The 24893-nt window shown below is 44.0% G+C and overlaps 1 protein-coding gene across 1 annotated transcript; it reads left to right on the top strand.

The window, feature by feature from the left end:
• The first annotated feature begins 5841 nt into the window (after nt 1-5841).
• LOC134194325 (uncharacterized) lies at nt 5842-23526 on the top strand. Its single transcript, XM_062663252.1, has one exon. It carries the CDS (start codon nt 5842-5844, stop codon nt 23368-23370), a length of 17529 nt encoding a protein of 5842 aa, XP_062519236.1. The 3' UTR covers nt 23371-23526.
• Nucleotides 23527-24893: the final 1367 nt, after the last annotated feature.

The following is a 24893-nucleotide window of genomic DNA, read 5'->3' as shown; positions in this document are numbered from 1 at the left end:
TTTGTTATAAATATGGATGACGGAAGCCTGAGATTGGTTTTCTCGGAAACTTTCGATATTTCAAGTTTCAGAGTTGATCGATTTCGTGTACTAAGTGATAGATCTGGCAACGTTTCGGTGACGTTAAGTATGTTCAGTGACTATGAGAGAGTGAACAACACAGATGTCCTTGTAAGTCTGACTGTTGATGATCTAAATGAGATTAAGCGAGACTTGAGTTTTGCAACGGAGGAAGCAAACACTTTCTTGTCTATTCTACCAGGAGCTGTCAACGATACTAACGGCAACTCGTTATTACCCTTGAATGACAGTAATGCTTTGCGAGTAAGTCGATTTATTCAAGACACGTCGTCACCTGAGTTGAAGTCTTTTGGCTTAGACATGAACTCATCAACGATTACTCTTACTTTTTCTGAAGCAGTCGACGAACATTCTTTTGATGCAACATATATTATCTTTCAGAAGAGCGAGGGGCGAAGTTTCATGCCTATTGTTTACGAGCTCACAGGTGGCACAGGTAGCCTTCTGAATGTGTCCGTCATCTCGGTTCTGTTGACACTGGATGATACAAACAACTTAAAGTCAATGAGAGGTATCGCTACATCTGTTGAGAACACCTTTATGCGTTTGGGAAGTCTTGCTATTCGTGATATGAATGGAAACCCCGTAAAAGAGATAGACGAAAACTCTGCCCTTCGAGCTTCTTCGTTTATTCCAGACACAACTCGTCCTGTATTGAACTATTTTGATTTCAACTTGAGTAGCGATTATTTGACACTCTTCTTTTCCGAAAGCATCTTGGTCAGCAATGTTGATGCTACAGGAATTTCTCTGTTGAACGTGAGAAATGGTAATAGAACATATACTTTGACCGCCGTCGATGTACTGTCTGGAAATGGACCAATAGTTATCTTGAAGATATCGCAATTTGACATGAACTTCATCAAGGCGGACGAAGGCCTTGCTACATCGTTGAACAACTCGTACTTGTCTTTTATTGAGGACGCTTTTGTCGACATGAACGACCAGAAAGTCGTAGCAATACGTTCTTCTCGTGCTTTACGTGTCAGAAACTTTACAGAAGATGTCGTGAGACCGCAGATCGTATCGTTTGATTTCGACGTCAATTCTGGGGTGATGTCGCTCACATTCGACGAAACCGTTCGTAGTGACACGTTTAGTTCGGACAAGATGAGCTTTCTTTCTGACGCTTCTTCAGCTCCAAATGTGGAATATAACATAACTGGGGGCATTGTCAGTCAACTCAATCGCGCGGTCATTAACGTCACTTTGAATGCAGTAGATCTGAATTCCATTAAAACATACCGCCATCTGGCCGAATCCGTTGAAACTGCCAATTTGGCGTTTTCGAGATTTCTAGTCGACGATATGTATGGCAATCCAGTGGTGCCACTGCGATATGAAGACGCTATCGAAGTGCGCACGCTCACTCCTGACATTTCGTCGCCCGTCACCGACTCATTCAGACTTGATTTGAATAATGGGCAACTCTTGTTGACCTTCAGTGAGACGGTGGAGTCACGGGCTATCATTTTTTCGCAGTTTACGCTACAGAACGCGATCTCGAACGCAAGCGTAGAGAGGCAACTCGACGATCTGAGTCGCAGGAGTCCAAGTAACATTAGATTCGTGACTATCTATTTGACTGACACTGATCTCAATTTTATCAAACAAAAGACGGAGTTTGCGAATACAGTAAACAATACTTTCTTGTCGGTGACGTCGTTTGCTATACAGGATATGGATGGCAACAACGTGTCAGCTATTTCAACTGAGAATGCTTTGCAAGCAAGCGACGTTGTCGAGGACAGGACGCCTCCTGATTTGACAGAATTTTCTCTCGATATGAACAGTAACGTTCTTCGCTTGACGTTTTCAGAGACTGTTGATATCAGTAGCTTGAATGCTTCACACGTGATTATACAGAGTTCTTCGACAGCTTCAGGTAGCTCTTGGCATCAGCTGAAAGGTGGTACGGTTATTAGTCATGATGCGGGACCTGTGTCGGATGATACCGTCGTTTGGGTACGTCTTCTCGATTCAGATGCGAACTCGATCAAAGGCATCAGGACTTTGGCTACCCGTCAGGAGAATACGTATCTAACTCTATCGCGTGAGACGATAGTAGACATGAACGCTAACCCGGTAGTTGCTGTTGTCGACGGAAACGCTACTGGAGCATCATTTTACATCACGGACGTTACCGGTCCCGTTCTCCAGACTTTCGAATTAAACATGAACACTGGAATATTAACCGTTATTTTTGACGAAACAGTCGATTCACTGTCGATCGAGCTCAATCGTTTTCGTTTGCAGTCAGAAAAATTCAATTATCAATCACATTACACTCTTCAGGGACAAACGATCACGACCACCAACTCAACTCGGGTCGATCTTTTACTAGATGATCAGGATATTCTAGGCATAAAGGGCAATGTAGATTTAGCAACGTCAGTAAACAATACATGGCTCTATATGAAGAAGTATACTATTTTCGATCTTGCCGTCGTTCCCAACAGCGCTGCCAGCGTCACAGTGCAAGCCAGCAAGTTTATTGCAGACGTCTCGCCTCCTCGACTTACTACGTTTGCTGTGAATATGGATTTAGAGCGTCTTTATCTGAACTACGACGAGCCGGTTAGAAGCTCGTCATTGAATATGAGCGCTTTCACGGCAATTTCGGGGAGAGACGGCAGCTACACTCACAGATTTACCGGAGGTCACACAACGAGTCCCAATGGATTTTCGGTGATCGTACACTTTGCCATAGACGATCTAAATGAATTGAAGAAATTGCCCGATCTGTGGAGCTCCGTTAATAACACTTATCTCAGTTTTGAAAATTATAGTATTAGTGACATGGCTGGAACATTCGTCGATCCTGTTGGCGGTGACGTGGCCGTTCAGGTGTTCGAGTTTATCAGTGATGCCACACATCCGTATCTTGTAATGTTTGATTTGAACATGAATAATGGACTTCTTACGTTGGAATTCTCGGAGACTGTGAATGTTTCTACTTTAGACTTTTCTAAAATATCTCTACAGTCGACATCTTTTGTGAACTCTACTTATGGCAGGAGGCAGCGTCTGACGGGAGGATCTCTTTTCTTACCAAGCAATGACAAATTTCTTTACATTAACTTAACTACAGACGATTTGAACAACCTGAAAGCTTTAGAGATTGCGAATGAAAGGAACAGAACATGGCTAATTCTTGACCATGCTGCTGCTTTGGACATGAACGGCAATCCATCTTTAAGAGTTCGGAACGGTGTCAATGCGGAGCTTGTGCAGACATACTTTCCTGACGGTACGCCTCCAGTGCTACAATTTTTCAACCTCAATCTCACATCGAACGAATTGCTACTTACCTTCTCGGAAACCGTTCGTGTCAATACTCTAAATCTGAGCACTATTACTTTGTATGCGGCCGTTGCCTCTCATGTGCACTTTACTCTCACGGATGTGTCAACTTCGTCTTCCTTGAACGGACCAAATGTTGTCGTCAATCTTGGACGCGATGATTTGAATGATATCAAGCGAATGTCTAGCCTTGCTGTAAACGAATCGACGACGTTTATTGCGGTGCGCAGAGCTATGATTGAAGATATGGTAGGGAACGACGCTTTACCGATTACGATTGCAACACCTCTGAACGTTAGCAGTTACTACGAAGACTACGTTCAACCCCAACTCCTTCATTTCGATTTGAATGTGACCGAGGAGACGCTCACGCTGTATTTTTCGGAAACAGTCGATGTGTCCACATTTAATGTTAGTCAGCTGACATTGATGGAGTCTAGTGATGGAACTGGCGAGTCGTACTCGCTGACAAGCGCTAGTATTGCTCACGGAGATGATCCTGTTGTTATCGTCGAACTATCCCTTGGTGACCTGAATGCCATTAAATGGAGAACAGGAATAGCAACATCTGCTAACAACACATTCTTCGCTTTATCCCGTCAAACCATAAGAGACATGAATGGAAACGACTTGGTGCCAACGTTACTAGCAGTGAGACGATACATTTCAGACATTATTAGACCATCTCTGTTGTCATTTGATTTGGATATTGACTCTGGCACGTTGAATCTAACATTCTCAGAGACAGTAAACAGTTTGAGCTTGAGACCAGAGCATATCATTTTGCACGATAACGGAACATCGCGTGTGGAATTTAGATTAACGGGAGGGAGCACAACAAGCTTAAATCGTACCGTCATAGTTGTTGATCTTTCTGATTCAGATTTGAACGAGCTGAAACGTAACACCGATCTCGTTACGGATAGGATCAACTCATTTTTGATGATTGAGAGTGATCTTATTGAAGACATGTTTGGAAACAAGGTGCTGCCCAAGTTGAATGATAGTGGCATTCAAGTTGTTATGTTTACTGCCGATGAGACCCGCCCATACTTGCAAACATGGCATTTAGATATGGACGAAGGGAAAATCACGTTGACGTTTTCTGAAATAATTGATTCCACGTCGTTTGAACCATCTGAACTCACTGTACAGAATACAGAGTTTAGGAATGATTCGATGAATTACGTAACTCTATCTGGTGGTAATTCATCTGAGTGGAACAGTACGGTCGTCGAATTATTGCTTCTTATCGCTGACTTTAACGAGATTAAGCGTCTTTATCTTCTTGCTACTTCTGTCAACAATTCGTTCGTTTCGATCACTTCGGATTTGGTGTCTGATATGAATGCGAATATTGTCGTGCCCGTAAACGTAACGATGGCACTGAATGTTGAGAACTTCACGAGCGATACGTCAAGACCTTACCTTGTCACTTGGTCTATCGATCTTAACTTTTACAACTCGACGAACTTGAACCAAGGCTTTGTGGTGCTCACGTTTGACGAAACTGTTAATAGATCGACGCTGGCCGTGACAAAACTCGTTTTTCAAAATCAGAAGTCAAACAGTTCGGTGGATCATCGCTTGACTGGTGGTTACAGTGATAAAGGAGATCGTACTACGCTCACTATAATATTTTCCAATGACGATCTGAACGAAATTAAGCGCAAAAACTTGTGTACCGACGCTTTACAAGAAGCTGATTGTTATTTGTCATTTTCTAACGACACAATCGAGGACATGGAAGGCAATCTTGTAATTCCAATAGACAGCTCAGAAGGACAAAGGACGCGGGTTTACACTCCAGACGACCGTTCCCCAGCTCTTGTACAGTTCGTCGAATTTAACTTGACCAGTGAAGTTGTAACGTTGAGTTTCTCAGAGACTGTGAACGTTTCTACTTTTGATCCTACCTACATCACGTTTCAACGATGGGCATATTTGAGGGACGATCCTCCGGGGACACCTTTCAATAGATTTACTCTAACCGGAGGAACCGTTCTCACACGGCAGGACAGCACCGAGATATCATTTCGTCCAACGGTATTTGATCTGAACAGGATCAAGACTGATGTAACTGCCTGTGTATCGGATGTCTCCTGCTTTGTTCGTTACTCGAGAGATTTGGTGAAAGACATGGCGAATAATCGGGTTTTGGCCGTCCAGGATCAAGACAGGTTTTTTACGTCCGCAGAACACGCTTTGAAATTTGGTTCAGACAGAGTTCGTCCAACCTTGCGGTCTTTCTCGCTAGATATGAACACTAATAACTTGACGTTGACTTTTGATGAAACCGTCGACCTTTCGTCGTTTCAACCTACAGCTATTACACTTCACAACAGTAAAAACGCAACGGAACATTTGACTTTAGGCGGTGCTACCCTCCACAGCACTCAAGATTGGATTTACATTAGTTTCGAGCTGGGGGCAGACGACGTACTGATTATCAAGTACATGGAACTTTTGGCCAACAGTGCTAACGATACCTACATCAGCGTGACGGAATCATTAGTTATGGATATGAATGGAAATCGCGTCAATCCGGTTGAAATGGGCGTTATTAATGCCGAGCAGTACGTGAGAGACGCGACTCCTCCGAATCTTGTCAGCGTTCGAATCGACCTGGAAGTAGACGAGCTATTTCTCACGTTTGACGAACCGGTCAAGATCAATACTACGTTCGTCGAACGAGTCACTTTGCAATCCCAAAAATTTTTGACCGACAGTGGCAGCTCATTGACTTTAAGAGGCGGTACATACGAATATGAACGAAACACAATAGATAAGACACAAGTGATGATTACCATACTTCCGACCGACATCCGTTTGATCAAGCTGGACGCGCAGCTTATAATCGAGAACGAAGATAGTGCCTTCGTGTCGGTCATGAGGGGTATGATCCGGGACATGGCTATGAATGAAGTCAATCCTATTTCCTCCAACTCGTCTCTCGTGTTCGACTTGGTCGAGTACGATGGGGTTCGTCCTATTTTGTTGAGCTTTGATATCGATTTAGACGCAAGCACGCTGACGCTGACATTTGACGACGTCGTTTCAACGACAGGCACGACTCTGCGGGCGCAGGAAATTACTTTACAGAGCTCGTCCGTCTTGTCTGATTCGACGTCTTATCGGTTAACGGGAGGCACCACATTGTCGCCTTCCGGCTACGTTGTAGTCGTCAACATTACGGATGTCGATCTGAACGCAATTAAGAAAAACGAAGGATTATCGACTGGTAGGAACGCCACATACTTGACTCACACGAGTGGCATGATCACCGACGAACGTGGCTTGAAAGTAATTGTTCGTAAACCAGACGATGGCTTGCAGGTGACGGAATTGACGGAGGACAAGACGGATCCACAGTTGGCGTTTTATGACATGGACATGGACGTGGGAATTATCTATTTGTCGTTTTCTGAGACTGTGAAAGCTAGTAGTTTGAATCGCACTCTGCTAACGCTGCAGAGCGTTGAGAGTACGGTGGGGTACGCTGGAAACGGTTCTGTTGGCATATCGTTTACATTAACTGGCGGTTATCACACTCTTGATGATCTGACGACTATCAATGTCACATTGTCAAAAGAAGATCGAGACGAAGTTAAACGTCTCTTCGGTTTGTCTATTTCTGTTAATTCAACGTTTTTGTCTTTTCCTTTTTCTCTCATACGGGATATGAACTACAATGACATCGTTCCTCATTCTATGGACTCGGCACAGATGGCGCGAACTTTCGTTCCGGATTTGACGCGACCCAGACTGGTATTTTGGGACTTGGATGTGGAAGCTGGAAATTTGAGCATGTTGCTTGACGAAACGGTCGACGCATCGACGTTTGTAGTTACGGAACTGAGAATTCAGGGTTCTGCCAACAGCTCAGATATCTTCACCTTGACGGGTGGAAACAGTACTGTGCAAGATGGCACTTACATTTCCGTCTTGTTGACTTTTGAAGATTTAAACGAAGTGAAGAAGATTGATGAGATCGGAACTTCTCGTAATGACAGCTTTCTTTCATTCAATTGGACTTTGGTTGCGGACATGAACGGCAACGTGATCTCTGAGGTGGAAAATGGTAAAGCTCAGCAAGCACGCCGTCATATCCCGGACAGGACAGCTCCTCTGCTTTGGTATTATGACTTGGACGTGGACGAGGGAATGATGCTTTTGACGTTTTCTGAGACCGTACGAGCTAGAACTGTACGCTATAGTTACTTTAGTCTTCAGAGCAGTTCTTCGACTAATTCTAGTGAGGCGGCACTGTCTCTGACTGGAGGAACTCGTTCTCAACTTAACTCTCGTTTCCTCAACTTGACTTTCTCCAAACAGGATCGCGACGAGCTGACTCGCTTGCATCTGTTGGCTGTGTCGAAGAACTCGAGCTATCTGGTGATTGAGCAGAATGCTATAGAAGACATGAACGGAAATTACATCCAACAGCAACTGCCATTATTACCTGTCGTGTTTGTCGAAGACAAGACGGAACCACGTCTCGTATTTGTTGATCTGGATCTTGATGATGGAAAGCTGATTTTAACTTTCGATGAGACTGTAAACGCAGCGTCGTTTCTCATAACTGACTTGATTCTTCAGAGCTCTTTCAACGCATCTTCCAGTTACGTGCTGCAGAGTAGGCGGTTGCGAGACAGCGTAAGTTCTCGTCGCGATTCCGTTTCTATCGAAGTGTTGTTATACCCCGAAGACCTAAACGAGATTAAGCGATCGAAAACTTTGGCTATCTCGCTCAACTCTACATTCGTTGTATTTACAGACTTATTGGTGAGAGACATGAATAGAAATAAGGTTGTCGCTGTCAACAACAGGACTGCATTTGCAGCAGGAAACTACACAGAAGACTCGACTAGTCCGGAATTAGTTTCCTATACTGTCAATATTTCTGCTTCACAGCTTTCTCTGACGTTTTCTGAAACGGTCAATGTCGGTTCGTTTGTGTCCAGTGCTTTTACATTCCTGCACGTGTCTAACGCAAGCCGTACAAGCCAATTAGAGAAGTCTTTTACTTTGACGTCTTCGACCTTGAGCCGTAGTCCTGACGGGGTTACAATGACGGTCGATATTTCAAGAGAAGATCTGGATGAGATCAAACGCATCAGAGGTCTTCTAGTCAGCGATAATACAACCTTCTTGTCGGTGACATCAGCAGGCATTAAAGACATGAATGAAAATCAAGTGAAGTCTATACCTCCGGAATCTGCGCTACAGGTTACGCAGTTCTTGCCAGACACTATCAGACCCTTTTTGGATGGATATGATCTTGACTTGGACGAAGGTACTCTCGTCTTGACTTTCAGTGAGACAGTTGATGCGACATCTCTAGTCATTGGCGCGTTGACTTTGCAACATGTTGTCAGCGCGGTGGTTACTCAAGACTCCTACACTCTCGTCGGTGGAGTCGGGCTTCTCTACAGTTCGTCCTCGAGCAATGATTCGACGGTGATCACAATTGAAATTGGCATCAGTGATTTGAACAGTTTGAAAAGAGTAAGGTCGTTGGCTCAGAGTGAGGAGTCGACGTATCTCGTCGTTTCAGATTTACTCATTCGAGATATGGTTGGTCTAGCTGTTGTTCCTAGATCAAACCTGTCTGCACTGCAAGTTCGTAATTATACTTCTGATGTAACAGGACCCAGTTTGCTCGAGTTTTCATTAAATTTAACGTCCGAATACCTTATTCTCACGTTTGACGAGACAGTGGCAGGGATCACGTTGAACGTGTCTCAGCTGATTATTCAGTCTGATGCTAATGCTACTACTTGGTATAGACTGACAGGTTTTCGAAATCATACAAGAGACGACAATCACGTCATAGAAATCAAGCTGGCGCTAGACGACCTCCACGCCATAAAACTGAGGAGATCACTTGCTATCAGTCTGGAGTCGTCTTGGCTTCGCATTCTATCTGGTGCAGTCGAAGATACCGCTCTTACGCCAAATCTGAATGAGCTCGCCACTCTACAGTCTTCTTCGTTTGTACCGGATTTTGTGAAGCCGACTGTCGAGTCGTATACAGTTGATATGAACTCAGGACTGTTGACTTTTAATTTTGACGAGCCGATGGATCCATCAACTCTCGACGCAACATCCCTTGTGTTGCAAACCTCGCCACTTTCTTCTTACCTTCCAAGAGTTTACAGGCTGACTGGAGGGACGTCTCCCAGCGGTGACGGCTTGCAGCTGCTCTTGTACTTAAGCGATGATGATCTGAATGAGATCAAGAGGAAGGAGGAACTTTTTATCAATAGTGAGACATCGTATTTGGTAGTCGACAGTGATTTTATCAAGGATATGTCTGGAAACAACATTGCCAAGATTTCAAACGGCTACGCTTTGCAAGCTTCCAACTATGCCAATGATACTAACGGAGCTCGATTGATTGGGGTAGAGTTGGATATGAATAGCGGGACGGTCACTTTGACGTTTGACGAGACTATGGATCTATCGTCTCTGCAGTTCGACCAATTCACATTGCAGTCTTCGTCAAATGTCACGAGTGACGAGGAGCGTGTCACATTGAGTAATGGAATGATACTGACAATCAACGACAGCACCGTGTTCTCGTTTCGTCTTTCTTATTTTGATCTAAACCAAGTGAAATCGAAGCAGATTGCAGATGTAGCCAGTCGCTCGTGGTTTGTCTATTCAAGCCGCTTTGTCCACGATATGAATCGTGTCTCGGCTGTTGCACGCGTAAATGGTGTTAATGCAGCTAACGTCAGTCGGCATGTAATGGATAAGACGAGACCTCGATTGCACGACTTCCGTATTTCATTGAGCAATGGAACACTAACGTTGCAGTTCAGTGAGGCCATTGATATGTCGGCTGTCGACGTGACTGGTCTTCTTTTGCAGTTCGACAACTTTATTGACTTGAAGCGAACTCAATATTATTACATACTGACTGAAAGTAGCTCTACGTCATCCTCTAGTCTGTCACCTGATGTCGTGACAGTACATTTCAGTGATAAGGATCTTGATGCTATTAAGGAAAGAACAGAGCTCGCTATTAGTAATGAGACTACGTACATCAGCATGGTATCATCTACGTTTCAAGATACAGTAGAAAATGACGTCGTCGCTATCTCGAATAGATTGGCTATGAAGACGAGTGACTTTGAAGCTGATCACGTTAAACCTCAGCTCCTCTCGTTTGATCTCGACCTGACGAAAGAAGAGCTTGTCTTGAGTTTTTCAGAAATAGTTGATCGTGCGTCTTTAAATCTTACCGTGCTGACCATTTCTTCTGGTCGTACTGCAGAAGAATTTTCCGGAAGTGGAAGCGGAAGCGGAAGCGGTTCCACGCCAGACGTCCATAGTTACACTCTAACAGGAGGCGACACCTCGGGTTCCAATAGCCGAACGCTCGTAATTTATTTATCAGAGATCGATCTGAACGCAATCAAGAAAGACTATGAATTGGCTGTAAACAACAAAACTACTTTTATAAGTTTTTATTCAGGCCTGATCTTAGACTTGAATGCAAATCGAATTGATGGCATTACGGCAGCTGACGCGAACTCCGTCACTAATTACGTCAAGGACAGCGTTCGGCCCAGTTTGAAGTCATACACTTTGGATTTGAATGGAGAAAGCCTTAGTTTGACATTTGATGAAACTGTAAACCAAAACACTTTGAATGTTACTCAAATTTCATTTCAGGACAGACCTAGTGTGGTAAATACGTCTTACACTCTTACCGGTGGCGTCTCTTTAAGTGACAACGAGACAGTAATCGATGTGACGCTCTCTGAAGATGACTTGAACGAAATAAAGAGGTTGACTGGTCTGGCGACGGGAGTTGGCAATACCTTTGTAACGATGCAAGGCTCGGCTATTCGTGATATGGCTGGTAACCCTGTAGTAGAGAGAGTGGATGGCAGTGCGTTAGCGGTGAGCTTGTTTACATCTGACAAGACGAGACCTCGTTTAGTTGCCTATTCGTTGGACATGAACTTAGGGTCGATGGTATTGAATTTTAGAGAGACCGTCGATGTGTCTTCGCTTGATCTGACAAAGATATCGCTTCAAAGCACCATGTCTTTAACATTAATGGAAGGATTGCAATATACTCTCACTGGAGGTTCTATTGTGTCTACTAGAGATGGCACGTCGGTTGCAGCAAAGCTCTCATTTGAAGACTTGAATGCTATTAAAAGAATCCCAGAAATTGCGTCTTCCGAAACGTCTACTTACCTCGTCCATGACTTGGGCGTCATCAGAGACATGAGCAGCAATGAAGCAGCAGCCATTCTCGATGGCAGCGCTCTTAAGGTGTCACAATACTACTATGATACCACAAGTCCCACGCTTGATTCGTTTACAATGGAGATGGACAGTGGAGTTATGTTGCTGACATTCAGTGAGGCAGTCAACATTACAACCCTTCAGCTTTCAAAGTTTGAATTTCAAGACTGTGCCGATGAGCCAATTTCGTCTTCTGGAAGTGATTCGGGAAGTAGCATGGAGACCGGAGTGTCACCATACCGTTTGAGCGGCGGCGGTCACTGTGATCCGGAGGAAAGAATTCGGTTCACTTGTGTGCTACCGGACTTCGACTTAAATGAGATTAAACGATTGCCTATTTGTACAAACAGTCGCAAAGGGAGAGACTGCTACGTAACATTTGATGGCAGTCTTATACAAGACATGGCAGGAAATGAGATAGAATCCGTCTTTCAAGGATGTGGATTTCCAGCCACGCTTCTGGAGCCAGACTTGACTTCTCCCAAGCTGTTGACGTTTAGTGAATTCAATCTTAACGTGGGGACCATCAGTCTTCTGTTTGACGAGACATTGAACGTTTCGACTGTGAATTTGACAGAATTGCGGCTGCAGTCGTTCATTCGGTCTGCCGAACACACATTCCAACTTACAGGTGGTCTTGTGACGTCACAAGATGGACCTATGCTAAACATAACATTGTTGAAAGAGGACGTGGATGAAATTAAGGTGATGCCTTACGTCTGTTCGGACGAAAACAATTGTTGGCTGAGCTTTACTTCCGATTTTGTTAAAGATATGGCAATGAATCCTGCCGCGGAAGTCACTGTTAGTGCGGCGGTCGAGTCTAAGCGATTTGTAGACGATGAGAAAAGTCCAACCTTGCTTGATTATCATCTGGATTTGGACAAAGGAACATTGACTTTGTCCTTTGACGAACCCGTTCTTACATCGTCGTTAGATGCTAGAGCCATCACTATTCAGAACCGTCAGTTCGTTACCAAATCGTTTGACTACGTAAAGCTCACTGGTGGTAGGAGCAGCAGTATCAACGGCGCTGTCATTGCGGTCACTTTGCTAGAGAAAGACGTCAATGCCATCAAAGCTCGTTCTTCTCTTGCATCTTCACCAAACGATACATACGTTCGGTTTACGGGAGATTTGATTTCTGACATGGTGAGACGAAGACCTAATAATGTTGATCCCCAAACAAACGGTGAAGCTCTAGCTGCTGAAGAGGATAGTTACACTGGTGACGTAACGCTGCCCAAATTGTCTTCTTTTGACTTGGATTTGGACGACGACGTGCTGACTTTATCTTTCGACGAACCTCTAAGAATTTCGACGTTGAATATAAGCAACTTTCAGTTACTAAGTTCAAACGAGACGGAGGCAGTTGCAAGGCGCTTGACGGGTGGTATTGTCGATGAGGCAACATATTCGAACGGTACGATGCACGTTCTTATTCATCTTTATTCTTCTGATATTAGGTTTCTTAAAATCAATACCTCCATTGCCACCGAACGTGGTGACACGAGGATTGCTATGTTTCCGCAAACCATTCAGGACATGGCCGATAATTGGGCAAGTCCGCTCGGTCGTTCTTCTTCCATCCAAGTATCCGACTTTATCGCCGATCAGACGGCCGCTACGCTTACACGCTACGTGTTGGACCTGAACAGAGGCGAACTGCGACTGACGTTTAATGACGTTATTGATGCAAAGTCTCTCTTCGGTCCAGCGTTTACGCTTCAAACTGGCGAGTCTCGCAACAGAAACTATGTCAGTCTTACTTCTAACTCTACAACGGCCAGTGATAGCGGCTACGATATTGTGCTGCAGTTGTCTGAGAGTGATCTCAATGCAGTGAAGGCTAACGTAGATTTGGGAACGAACAGAGAAGACACGTATTTAGCGATGACAGCACAGGCCGTCGACGACGTGTTCGGGGTTGATGTCATTGCCGTGACGGATCATCACGCATTGCGAGCAAGTGAGGTGATCGAAGACCAAACTTCACCGCTTTTGAGAAGATTCTCGTTGGATATGGACCGAGGTTTATTGGATCTAACGTTTTCAGAAACGATTCGGTCAGACAGTTTCAACTCTACCGACATCGTCTTGGTTTCCTCGTCTATTGCAGAAAACGCTTCTGTTTATCGTCTCCAAACTAATGCCAGTACATTAAATCATTCTCCTGTCTTGACGTTCATTTTGTCGACTGCTGACGTCAACGAGCTTAAGCGTTTGAATAGTCTGGCGGTATCGAAAGAATCGACTTTTCTAAGCCACTCTTTACAACTCGTCGAGGACATGAATGGCAATAGTGTAGATGCTATACGAAATGACGCCGCTCAACAGGTGGCTCGTTTCACTGCAGACACGACTAGTCCAGTACTTCAAGGTTTTTCATTAAACATGACCAGCGAAGAAATGTCGCTTACATTTGACGAGACAGTCAACGGGTCAACGCTTACGCCTGAGCGGATTATAATGGTGTCTCCAGACGGAAGCTTTGCTTATCATCTGACAGGTGGATCTCCAGTGAGATTAAGCTCAACGGTTTCTACTCTGAGACTGTCGACGAGTGATTTAAACTATCTCAAGTCGTTTCCTGCTATTGCCGTTTCTGAACTGACGACATTTCTTTTATTAAATAAGGGGGCCATCGAGGATATGGCAGGTAATGATGTCATGTCTTTGGCACTCGATTCTCGCATTCAGGCCGCGACTTTTTATCCTGATACTGTTCGACCTCGTTTGCTCTCCTTCAATTTGAATATGAACACGGGGCAAATGAGTTTGGTGTTTGATGAGACCGTGCAACCGACTTCGACTACGTTGAGGTATCTTGTTCTTCAAACTTCAGCAAACGGTATCAGTGAAGGTTCCGTGAGGCTCACTGGTGGATTAGCCACGTCACAGTTGTCCACCGTCGTCAATGTGACATTGTCAGATCCTGATCTGAACATCTTGAAGCAAGTAAAGAATATTGCAACGTCAAGTAGTGATACTTATCTTGCAGTAGATGCTGGAATGATCGACGACGTGGCTGCCAATCCAGTGCAAGCTATTCCTACTTATCAGGCTATGGCAGTTAGTCAGTATGTCAATGATACCAACCGACCTTTCGTGTCCGCGTTTGTTTTGGACATGAACAGAGGAGTTGTCACGATGACATTTTCTGAAACGGTTCTTTTTTCAAGCGTTTTGCCTTCTGAGATGACTCTTCTCGGCCGACCGAATGCGGACACTAAGAATGCGGTGTCTTTAGTCGACGGTACCGTTTCTGTGTCTGCTCCTATAGACAACGGACTGGTTGGATTAAATCCTTGGGTCGACGCGAACGACTCTGTGACGGTAGACGTTTTTCTAACACTAGACGACCTCAACGATCTGAAACGGATTGAAAGCTTGGCTACAAATATATCAAATACTTATCTAGCAATCGAGTCTGCGTTTGCGCTAGACATGAGAGGAAACGTGGTAGAAGAAATCTCTCAGTTGTCTCCTTTGCAGGCATCTGATCTTATTTCTGATTATACTCCGCCTCGTCTTCTCTCGTTTGAGCTAGACATGAATGCTAGCCGTCTGACATTGTCTTTTTCGGAAACAGTCGACGTTTCGTATCTGCAGATTACTTCTATCTCTTTGTTGGATTCAAGAAATTGGACAGTGTCTCACACTTTTTCTAACGTTAGTCGATCAATTAGTGGTGATGGTCCAGATGTCGTTATTGATTTGCACGCAAGAGATACAAACGAGTTGAAGCGAGTAACTGGGATTAGTACGAACGGAAACAACACATTTTTGTCAATCGGTGAAGACGCTGTGAGAGATATGAGCAATAACAGTCTCGTTCCAATATCGTCTTCGAATGCCTTGCAAGTGAAGCTGTTCACTCCTGACGATATTCAACCAGAGCTCGAGTCATTTTCTCTCGATATGGACACTGGGCAGTTGTTGCTCACTTTCTCCGAAACTGTTAACTCGTCTTCTCTTGTTCTCGACCGTTTGCAGCTTCAGAGTAGCGAAGACTTGGATAATGCGACACAATTCTATGTTTTGACGTCTGTGTCAGGAACAAAAACCACTAGCGTAGATGGAACCATTCTACAAGTTGCAATAAGTCGAGCCGACTCTAACGCAATCAAGCGTTTGCGGCAACTTGCTACGTTGCAAAATAACACTTTCTTGAGCGTAATAATGGGTGCAGTGAAGGACATGAACGATCTCGACCTTGTTCCTGTATTAGTGAGCAATGCTGCTCCCGTAGAAGAATATTTCGTTGATGTTTCCGAACCTGAGCTGGATGCTTTCAGTTTGAATCTAACGAGCGAAATTTTGGTTTTGACTTTCGACGAAACTGTCGATGTTGTCAGTCTAGACTTGTCCAAGTTTGACCTCGTTAACAATCTAAGACCGACGTTTTTCGTGAATCTCACTGGTGGTGACAAGCTGTCGCAGGAGGACACACACGTTGTCTCCGTCAAGTTGTTTTCTTCTGATCTTAATGATATTAAATTGGACATGATGTTGGCTACAAGTGGGGAAAACACTTGGCTCGTTATGGAGGGATATGCAGTGAAAGATGTGGCGTTTGATCAAAACGGCGCATCGGCAACGATTTTGCAAGCGTCTGATTTCGGTGAGGACACGGTATCTCCTCGGGTGACGTCGTTTGAGGTTGATATGAATGACGGTACTATTGGTCTGGTTTTCAACGAACCTGTTGATGCGAACAGCTTTATGTATCAACAGCTTACTTTACAAGCTTCCGTCAGTTCTGGTGTTTACGTCACTCTCAGCGGTGGTTCTTCTAACAGTGCCAATGGTCTTCGGTATACTGTGCATATAAGCAGAGACGATTTGAACGAAGTGAAGAGGCTTACCGAACTCTTCACAAGCAGAAATTCTTCTTATATCAGTTTCACGTCTTTACTTGTGAGAGACATCGCCGGAAACTCGGTGACATCTGTGTTAAACCAAACTGCACTACAAACGAGCGCATTCCACAACGACACTATAAAACCGCGGATTGTCAACTTTGACCTAGACATGAACACTGGACATGTGACGCTCTATTTCTTAGAAACCATCGACGTTTCGTCGTTGGACTTTGAAGGAGTGACTCTGCAAAAAGCATTGAACGTTTCTAGAGACAACGAAAGGCAAACGTTGACCAACGGTTCATTGTTGAATGTCGATGACTCTGTTGCACTCAGGTTTGCTCTAACAGTTGACGATTTGAACGAAATAAAGAGAAAAGAGATTGCTCGGAGTAATAGTACTTGCTACCTGGTGGTAGCCGACGGAGCCGTTATAGACATGAATAGTCAGCCTGTCAAACCTTTGGAAAATGGTCTCAGTTCATTGCCAGTATCGCACTATACTCCGGATATTACTCCCCCAAGATTGCAGTCATATTCTTTGAATCTTACGTCTCGAGTGCTGTCGTTAAGCTTTACCGAGACGGTTAGATCGGATGCAGTTATGACGACTGGTCTAACGATGCAATCTCGTGCCAACGCCAGTTTACACGCGCAAAGTCACGTGATATCTAATTCTAGTTATGTCCAATCTGGTGACAATGCAGTCATTTCTATTCGTTTAGAATTTTTAGACTTTAACGCTATCAAGCGATTTACGAACCTTGCTGTTTCAAAGGAAACAACATATCTCAGCATTGCAGCTGGCAGCGTGTCAGATATGGTTGGCAATCTTATTGCTAAAGTTGGAGTAAGTCGTGGACTTCCTGCTACACAATTTACACCAGACATTGTTCGTCCACTTTTGAACAGCTATACCTTAGACATGGACGCTCCGTCGTTGACTCTGTCATTCTCCGAGACTGTCAACATTTCGTCCCTTTTATTGCTACATTTTACGATACAGCAGAATGCCAGCGGCTTGGAAATGAGCAGTTATCATTTGACTGGAGGAACCATTCTTGGCGGCAATGACGCCGTCGTTGTCGTTGAGATGTCATCCTACGACTTTAACGAAATCAAGAAGCGGACATCTTTAGCTGTAGACATATCGTCTACTCATTTGTCTCTTACCTCGAGATCTGTATCAGATATGGATGGCAACAGGATCCTCGAAATTGCTGCAGTTGAAGCTCTGAGGGCAAGGAGCTACATCAAGGACGAAACTCCACCTCAAATCACTGCATTTGAACTGGACATGAATGAAGGCGTCATTACATTGAATTTTAGCGAGACGGTCAACACGACATCTGTCCGGTTGAGCTTATTAAGTATTCGCAACAAAGATTCTAATGCCACTTCAAGGCATACTCTAACCGATGGCGAGGTCGAAGCTCGAGGTACAGGGATGCAATCCACGTTTGGTCCGTCATTGAAGGTTTCAATATCAGAGTTCGATCTGAACGATATCAAAGCAATAGAAAATCTTGCGGTGAGAGTTAACGATACCTTCCTTACTGCCAACTCTTTGTTTGTGGAGGACATGGACGATAACCCACTTGTTTCTGTCACCGCTGATAACGCATTGAAAGTATCAGTGTTCACGGATGACGTAACATCACCTACGCTACGTTCTTTTGATGTGAACATGACGACACGTGTTCTGATTTTGAGATTCAGTGAAACAGTGAATGCGTCTTCACTCGAGTTGACGGAAGTGTCATTGCAGAATGCGAAGTCGGCTTCAAAGAGTACATCGTTTTATCAACTGACTGGAGGCGCAATATCGTTTTCGGACAATGAAGTTATAGGCGTAGTTTTATCGGACGCAGACAGCAATGCTATTAAGTCGAGAACAACATTGTTTACTTCGGTAAACAATAGTTATGTCTCCTTGTCGGAAAACACCATCCGGGATATGCGACGGAACTCTGTCGTTTCTATCAGCAATGGAAGTGCTTTAAGAGTCGCTTCATTTGCGGCTGATTTGATAAGACCAACCTTGAATGACTTTGATCTCAACATGACGTCAGAGCAACTGTCTCTTCACTTCAGCGAAAGTGTTGCTGCTGTTAGTCTTGATCCAACACAGATAACACTGCAAGGCGTTGGGAATGAGACCGAGTACAGTCTTAAGGGCGGAGAGATCCTCAATAGTGAGAACGGAACGACAGTGATCATTCAGTTGACAAGGCTAGACGCCAACAACATTCAGGCTTTGATCGGTTTAGGTGACTCCACGAATACGACTTTCTTGTCACTGACTTCTACCGCTGTCTTAGACATGAATCTCAATCTAGTTGTTGCTGCTAACCGTCTATCGGTTAGAAGTTATACGGAGGATACAGTGCGGCCACGCCTCAACTTTTGGGATATAAACCTAAATTTGGGTACGATTGCACTTTTCTTTTCAGAGACCGTCAATACGTTTTCTCTGGATGTTGGAAAATGGGATTTGCAAAGCAACAATTCAGAGTCTTCGGTGTTGCACCGTTTTGATCGGTCACGAGGAACTCAAACAACAAGTTCCAATACATCAAACGTTGTTTTGGAGATTGGTACGGACGACCTGAACGAGATAAAGAAACTGCCTGCTTTGGGAACGTCTATTAATAATACCTACATATCGTTCTCTGAGCTTGCGGTGCTTGATATGAACAACAACCGAATTGTTCCAGTGTCTAGAGGAGACGCCCTGCAGGTACGTAAGTTCACTGCAGATGTGACACGTCCAATTTTGCATAATTTTGTTTTGGACATGAACGACGGCACGTTATCGCTTACGTTTTCGGAGACGATTAACGCGTCATCGTTTTTCGCCACGTCTATGAAGCTTCAATCAGTGAACGACAGCGACGAGATTTCTGTGATTTTGAGTGGGCGACAGCAATCTCTTGATGACGATTACATTGTGAATCTGAACTTGTCGGAGAACACGTTGAACGAGATCAAACGTATGTCGGAGCTTGCAACGATGCTGGGAAACACTTTTCTGTCGCTTAGTAATGAGACCGTCGAGGATATGAATGGAAACGCCATAGTAGCTATAAGTCGAGAGAATGCTACTGCAGCGGCGATGTATTACAGCGATATTATTGCACCGTCCTTGAGGTCATTTACTCTCGATTTGAATGAAGGATTGTTAGTTCTATCATTTTCGGAAACGGTGAACTCGTCGTCCCTTTCTATCGACGAACTTGTGATTCACAACTTTGCAGTCGGGACTGCAGATTTCCAGCAGTATCGCTTAACAGCTCTCTCGAAGGTGCTTCCGTTTGACGAGAGTGACTCACACGTTCTCTCTCTACCTCTTTCTGCGACTGATCTTAACGAGCTCAAGCGGTTATCTAAGTTGTCTAGTAAGCTGGATGGATCAGACACTTTTCTTGCTTTTAATTCTGGTTTCGTGATTGATATGAATGGAAATGAAATCGAGGCTTCCTCTGTTTCGGATGGAACGAAAGTCAGTATGATTACAGCTGACTTGACGTGTCCGACATTGGCAGCGTTTTCACTGGATATGAATTACGGCATGATTCGCTTGACTTTCGACGAGACTGTTAATTCTTCGTCTCTCAATGCTGGCTTTGTTCGCATCCAGGGTACAGCGGCTTTAAACCCAGCATTTCTCCACGTATTTACCAGTACAGATACGGACAGTCCGGATGGAACGATATTGGAGCTTAGTGTGACAGATGAAGATCTCAATCAGATCAAGATTTTGCCGATTGTAGCTACATCGGTAGAGAATTCTTGGATATATCTGAAGCAAGATGCAGTGACTGACATGTCTGGTAATGGATATTGCAATGACACTCGTCCGACGCAGGTGACGGCTGGCAATTTTACGGCTGACTCGAAAGCTCCGTTTCTCGATTCCTACAGTGTAGACATGGATTCAGGACTTATCACTTTGACGTTTTCCGAAGCCGTTCATCGCACTGATGTTACAAAGTTGACGTTCCACGGGTCATCGATTGGGGAAGGAAATATCACGTTAACTGGAAGTCTTCCTAAAGTTATTGAAGTCAACGAAACTGCTCCTGAAGTTGTCCAGTTCTATTTGACAGAAATCGATTTGAACACTCTCAAAGCTGCAGAACTGATTGCTACAGGATCGAACGATACGTATTTGTCATTTCCCAAAAGCGCTTTTAGTGATCTTGTTGGAAACGTGATGTACATTAATGCGACGGCACCGAGAGCCGTTGCTTCGTATGTGCCCGACTCGACGCCACCGTTGCTAACGTCATTCAATTTGGACATGAACGAAGGCTTGCTCATAATGTCGTTTTCCGAGACTGTGAATGTTACTAGCGTCGTCGTTAGTAACATTTTCTTACAAAACGACACATCGTCGATATTACCTATTGCTGCTTATCGACTGGAGAACGCTCTAGTGTCGCAACCTGCGAATGGCATTATTCATTTCGAGTTGTCTCAAGAGGACGTGAACGAGATCAAGAGAATGACCGACCTCGCATATAGTGATACGAGTACATACCTATACATGCGTTCATCTACATTACGCGATATGGTTGGCTTGTCGGTTAGTTCCGTTGACAGCATTGCTGCGGCGAAAGTCGCTGTTTACGAATATGACAAGACTAGACCTCGATTGATTTCGTTTTCTGTGAATTTGACATCTGAGACTATCAGTCTGTCGTTTGATGAAACTGTGGAAGGCAGCAGTTTGAATGTGCCTAAAATTTCGTTGATGTCAGGTCTCGATGATGGCGATAAATACACCTTGAGAGGCGGCACCGTTATTACTGAGGACTCTACCATCGTCGTGGTTCAGCTTGAGAAAAGAGACTTGAACAAGATCAAACTAAACGAGAACTTGGCGACATCTCTTAACAATACTTGTTTATCAGTCGACGCGGACTATGTGAACGACTTGTCATCTCCGCCGCAGTCGTCCGAGGCAATTGTCATTTGCGCTAGCGAATACGGAGAAGATACTGTCTTACCGAGACTTACAACCTTTGCATTGGACATCAATTCCGGCATTTTAACGTTAAATTTTGATGAACCTGTACGACGTTCGTCAGTCGACTTCACGCAATTGGCGTTACAGGCGATGAAGTCCGTCAACTCGTCTATGCCAAATCTTCAGCAGCGTCTCGCAGGAGGTTTTTCAGTCAGCACAAACGGCTTGATACTGAAGATTAATATTACAAAGGACGATCTGGATGAGATCAAACGGAAGTCATCTCTAGCGACTAATAATGCTAATACTTATATTAGAGTTGGCAGTGGATTTCTTGAAGACATGAACAACAATTCCATTATTGCTATATTGGAGTCTTCTGCCGTCCGAGTGTCGAACTTTGTGGGTGACACCGGTAGACCTACTCTTGTGTCGTTCGACCTTGACATGGATTCGTCTCTTCTTACACTTTACTTTGACGAGACTGTAGATGTTTCATCGCTCCGAGTCAATGCTATGGACTTGCAGAGTGACTCTAGAGTTGACGTCATGGCAGATAGGGTGTCTTTGACTGGAATGTTAAATAGAACGGTCGACGACACGATTGTCTTTATTCTTTTGTCTTTGGATACGATGAATGAGCTCAAAACGAAGCGTGTGGGCACGAACAACTCTTCGTCGTGGCTTAGCCTGTCTGACGTGACGATAAAAGACATGGCTGGAGAACTGGTAGCTCCTCTTGTGAACGGAGTTAATGTTGAATCGGTAACAAGATACACTACAGACACTACGCAACCACGCTTAGTCGATTTTAGCATTGATTTAACATTGGAAACTATCTTGCTGACCTTTACAGAGACAGTCGATGCGAGAACTCTAGATTCCACATTTATCACTCTTACCGATGGATCTTCGCCACCTACTGCTGACGCAATTATCTCGTTTTCGAATGCGAGCATTGTGAATGAAAACTCTGATGATGGCCCTATTGTCACATTAGATATAGGAGCAGCCGATCTTAATCGTTTGAAAGAAATTACCAAATTAGGAACGAGTATGAATAACACTTTTATGTCATTGTCAAAAGGTGGTGTACGGGACGTATTTGGAAATGATGTCGAAGAGGCAAGCGACGTGCAGGTCGATAAGTTTACTGGAGACGACACCAGACCCGAGCTGTCGGGATTCGATCTTGATCTCGATTCTGGAGTGATGAGCGTTACGTTTAGTGAGACGGTCCGAGCAGCTAGTTTGGATACCAGCGGCATTACGATCGCCAGTTCTAGCAATCTTACGGGCCCTCGATACGATTCATATACTCTATCGGGCTTGCACGATAAAGTCTCTGAAGACAGTACCGTACTTCACATAGACTTGACTACGGAAGATCTCAACAACTTAAAATTCAAACGAGGCTTGGCGACGTCACGTGACTCTACCTACATTAGCGTCGATGCCAAAGCTATTGACGACATGTATGGCAATGAATTATCTGTTATCAATCGCGTATCTGCTCTCATAGCAAATTCGTACGTGTCCGACACGACTTCACCTGTTCTATCCGATTGGTCACTCGATATGAATGCGGGTGAGCTGACTATTTCGTTCGATGAAACGGTGAAGAACAGCAGCTTGGTTTTGCCTAAGCTTTCCGTCAGGGACAACTCTACTTACGTGTCATTCGAGTACATGCTGACCGGAGGAATGAGCTTGAGTCACGATAGCAGTCAGTTGAATATAGAATTATCGGAGGCCGACTTGAACGAAATCAAGCGACTTGACTTGTGCAGTCACTTTCAAAACGGTAGAGATTGTTATATTGTACTGGAGGAGGCCGCTGTTGAAGACATGGCCGGCAATTTTGTCAAAGGATGTCGCTAACTTGCGCATCTAACTTTTGGCATTAGCATGGATGTGTAAACGGTCTGATTTATTAATTTGCCGTAAATTGTGTATTTGAGGATGTGTAATTGTTGTATTTTGCTGCAGTATATATACATTGTGTTGTTGGTAAGAATTTATAAAGCAATTGTTCTATGTCGTCGCTTTGAGTTTCTCTGTTTATGCATGATATCACGTTCATAATGAATGATGAATGTTATAACTGAGTGAAAAAACTAGATCTTTCAATTTCAAGAAGGGTTTTATTCTTGAAGATCTGCACTGCAATGGAAGGCCAGAATGCATACCACAACTTGATCGCTGTTGAGTGTATAGCTAGAGCCACTGCATGAAATAGAAGTCAATCAGCGAGATAGAGGCAACACCGAGAGCAAGAAGTGGCTGCGCTATAGCGAGACTAGAGCTTGAAAGAAGATGGAACTACTATATAGAAAGCGTGTTACCATGACCTTGCGAGCTAGCAGCTAAGCTCATCTATTTAACCTGGAGATACTTAACGTATGATGAGCTAGTTAATTAATTATTTAAGGCAAAGTATGTACCGTGAGTGAATATTTTCAGGTGAAGAGGATATCGAGGTGTGCATGCCGATTTGGTCTTTAGTTTACCTATTATTTATCGGTGAAACGGCGACACAGAGACTTCAACTGGAACTTTGCCAGACCCTTTCCAGCCCGGAAGTGTAACATGACCGAAAATAGTCTGGCTACGCGAGACTAAGCGTAGTTTCCTAATGTCAAATTCGATCAGTGTAGAACGGACAGCCTGACATCTGAGCTTTCAGTACTAAGCGTGGGATTCTTCTCTACCGACTAGAATTAGCGTATTGACATTGGACTTGATAGTTATATTTTATAGTCGAAAGTGAGCGACTGGCAAGCCTGAGAAGGCACAAAAGGAGGTGTTGAGTGATCTTCTACTACACAAAATTTGATATCTGAAATGGACGATCAAATCGGTAAATCAAATAATATAATTCTAGTCTAAGATGTTGAGTTGTACAAGTATATATTAAACTAGGTTGTCGTTCTCCATTAATTGTTCTGTTTAAATTATTATTTGAAATTTACTTTGTGATGGAAATCTATTAAGAATGCATTATAATGTTATAAGCAGGTCAAACTAACGATTTAAATCTAGTATCGCAACTAATGGTTTGAAGTTAGATATCAGATGTTCTAAATGTGGAAAATATTTAAGACAAGACAAACTCTAAACCGCCACCAAAGAAACATCCACCTTTCAGCGTATGCAAACGTTCTGTAGCACCACTGCTTTACTGAATGATGTAGTCACCAGTTCATCCAAGTGAAAGCTCTATCACAACATATGCAGGATCATCATACCACTGGTACGGGTGCTGTACATATGGATCTCATTCTTGACCAGTGATTGACTCCTTACACTTTCGCCGAAAACTGAATCCATCATATCCATGCTTACCTTTTTTCGGAGTTGAGAACTGCTCAGACCTGCTTTAGCTGATGGACGAGGGGCGGAGC

This window comes from Corticium candelabrum, chromosome 18, assembly GCF_963422355.1.
Source record: "Corticium candelabrum chromosome 18, ooCorCand1.1, whole genome shotgun sequence".
Classification (NCBI taxonomy): domain Eukaryota; kingdom Metazoa; phylum Porifera; class Homoscleromorpha; order Homosclerophorida; family Plakinidae; genus Corticium; species Corticium candelabrum.
The sequence above is the reverse complement of the archived record's forward strand: the minus strand, read 5'-3'. Positions and strand labels throughout refer to the sequence as shown.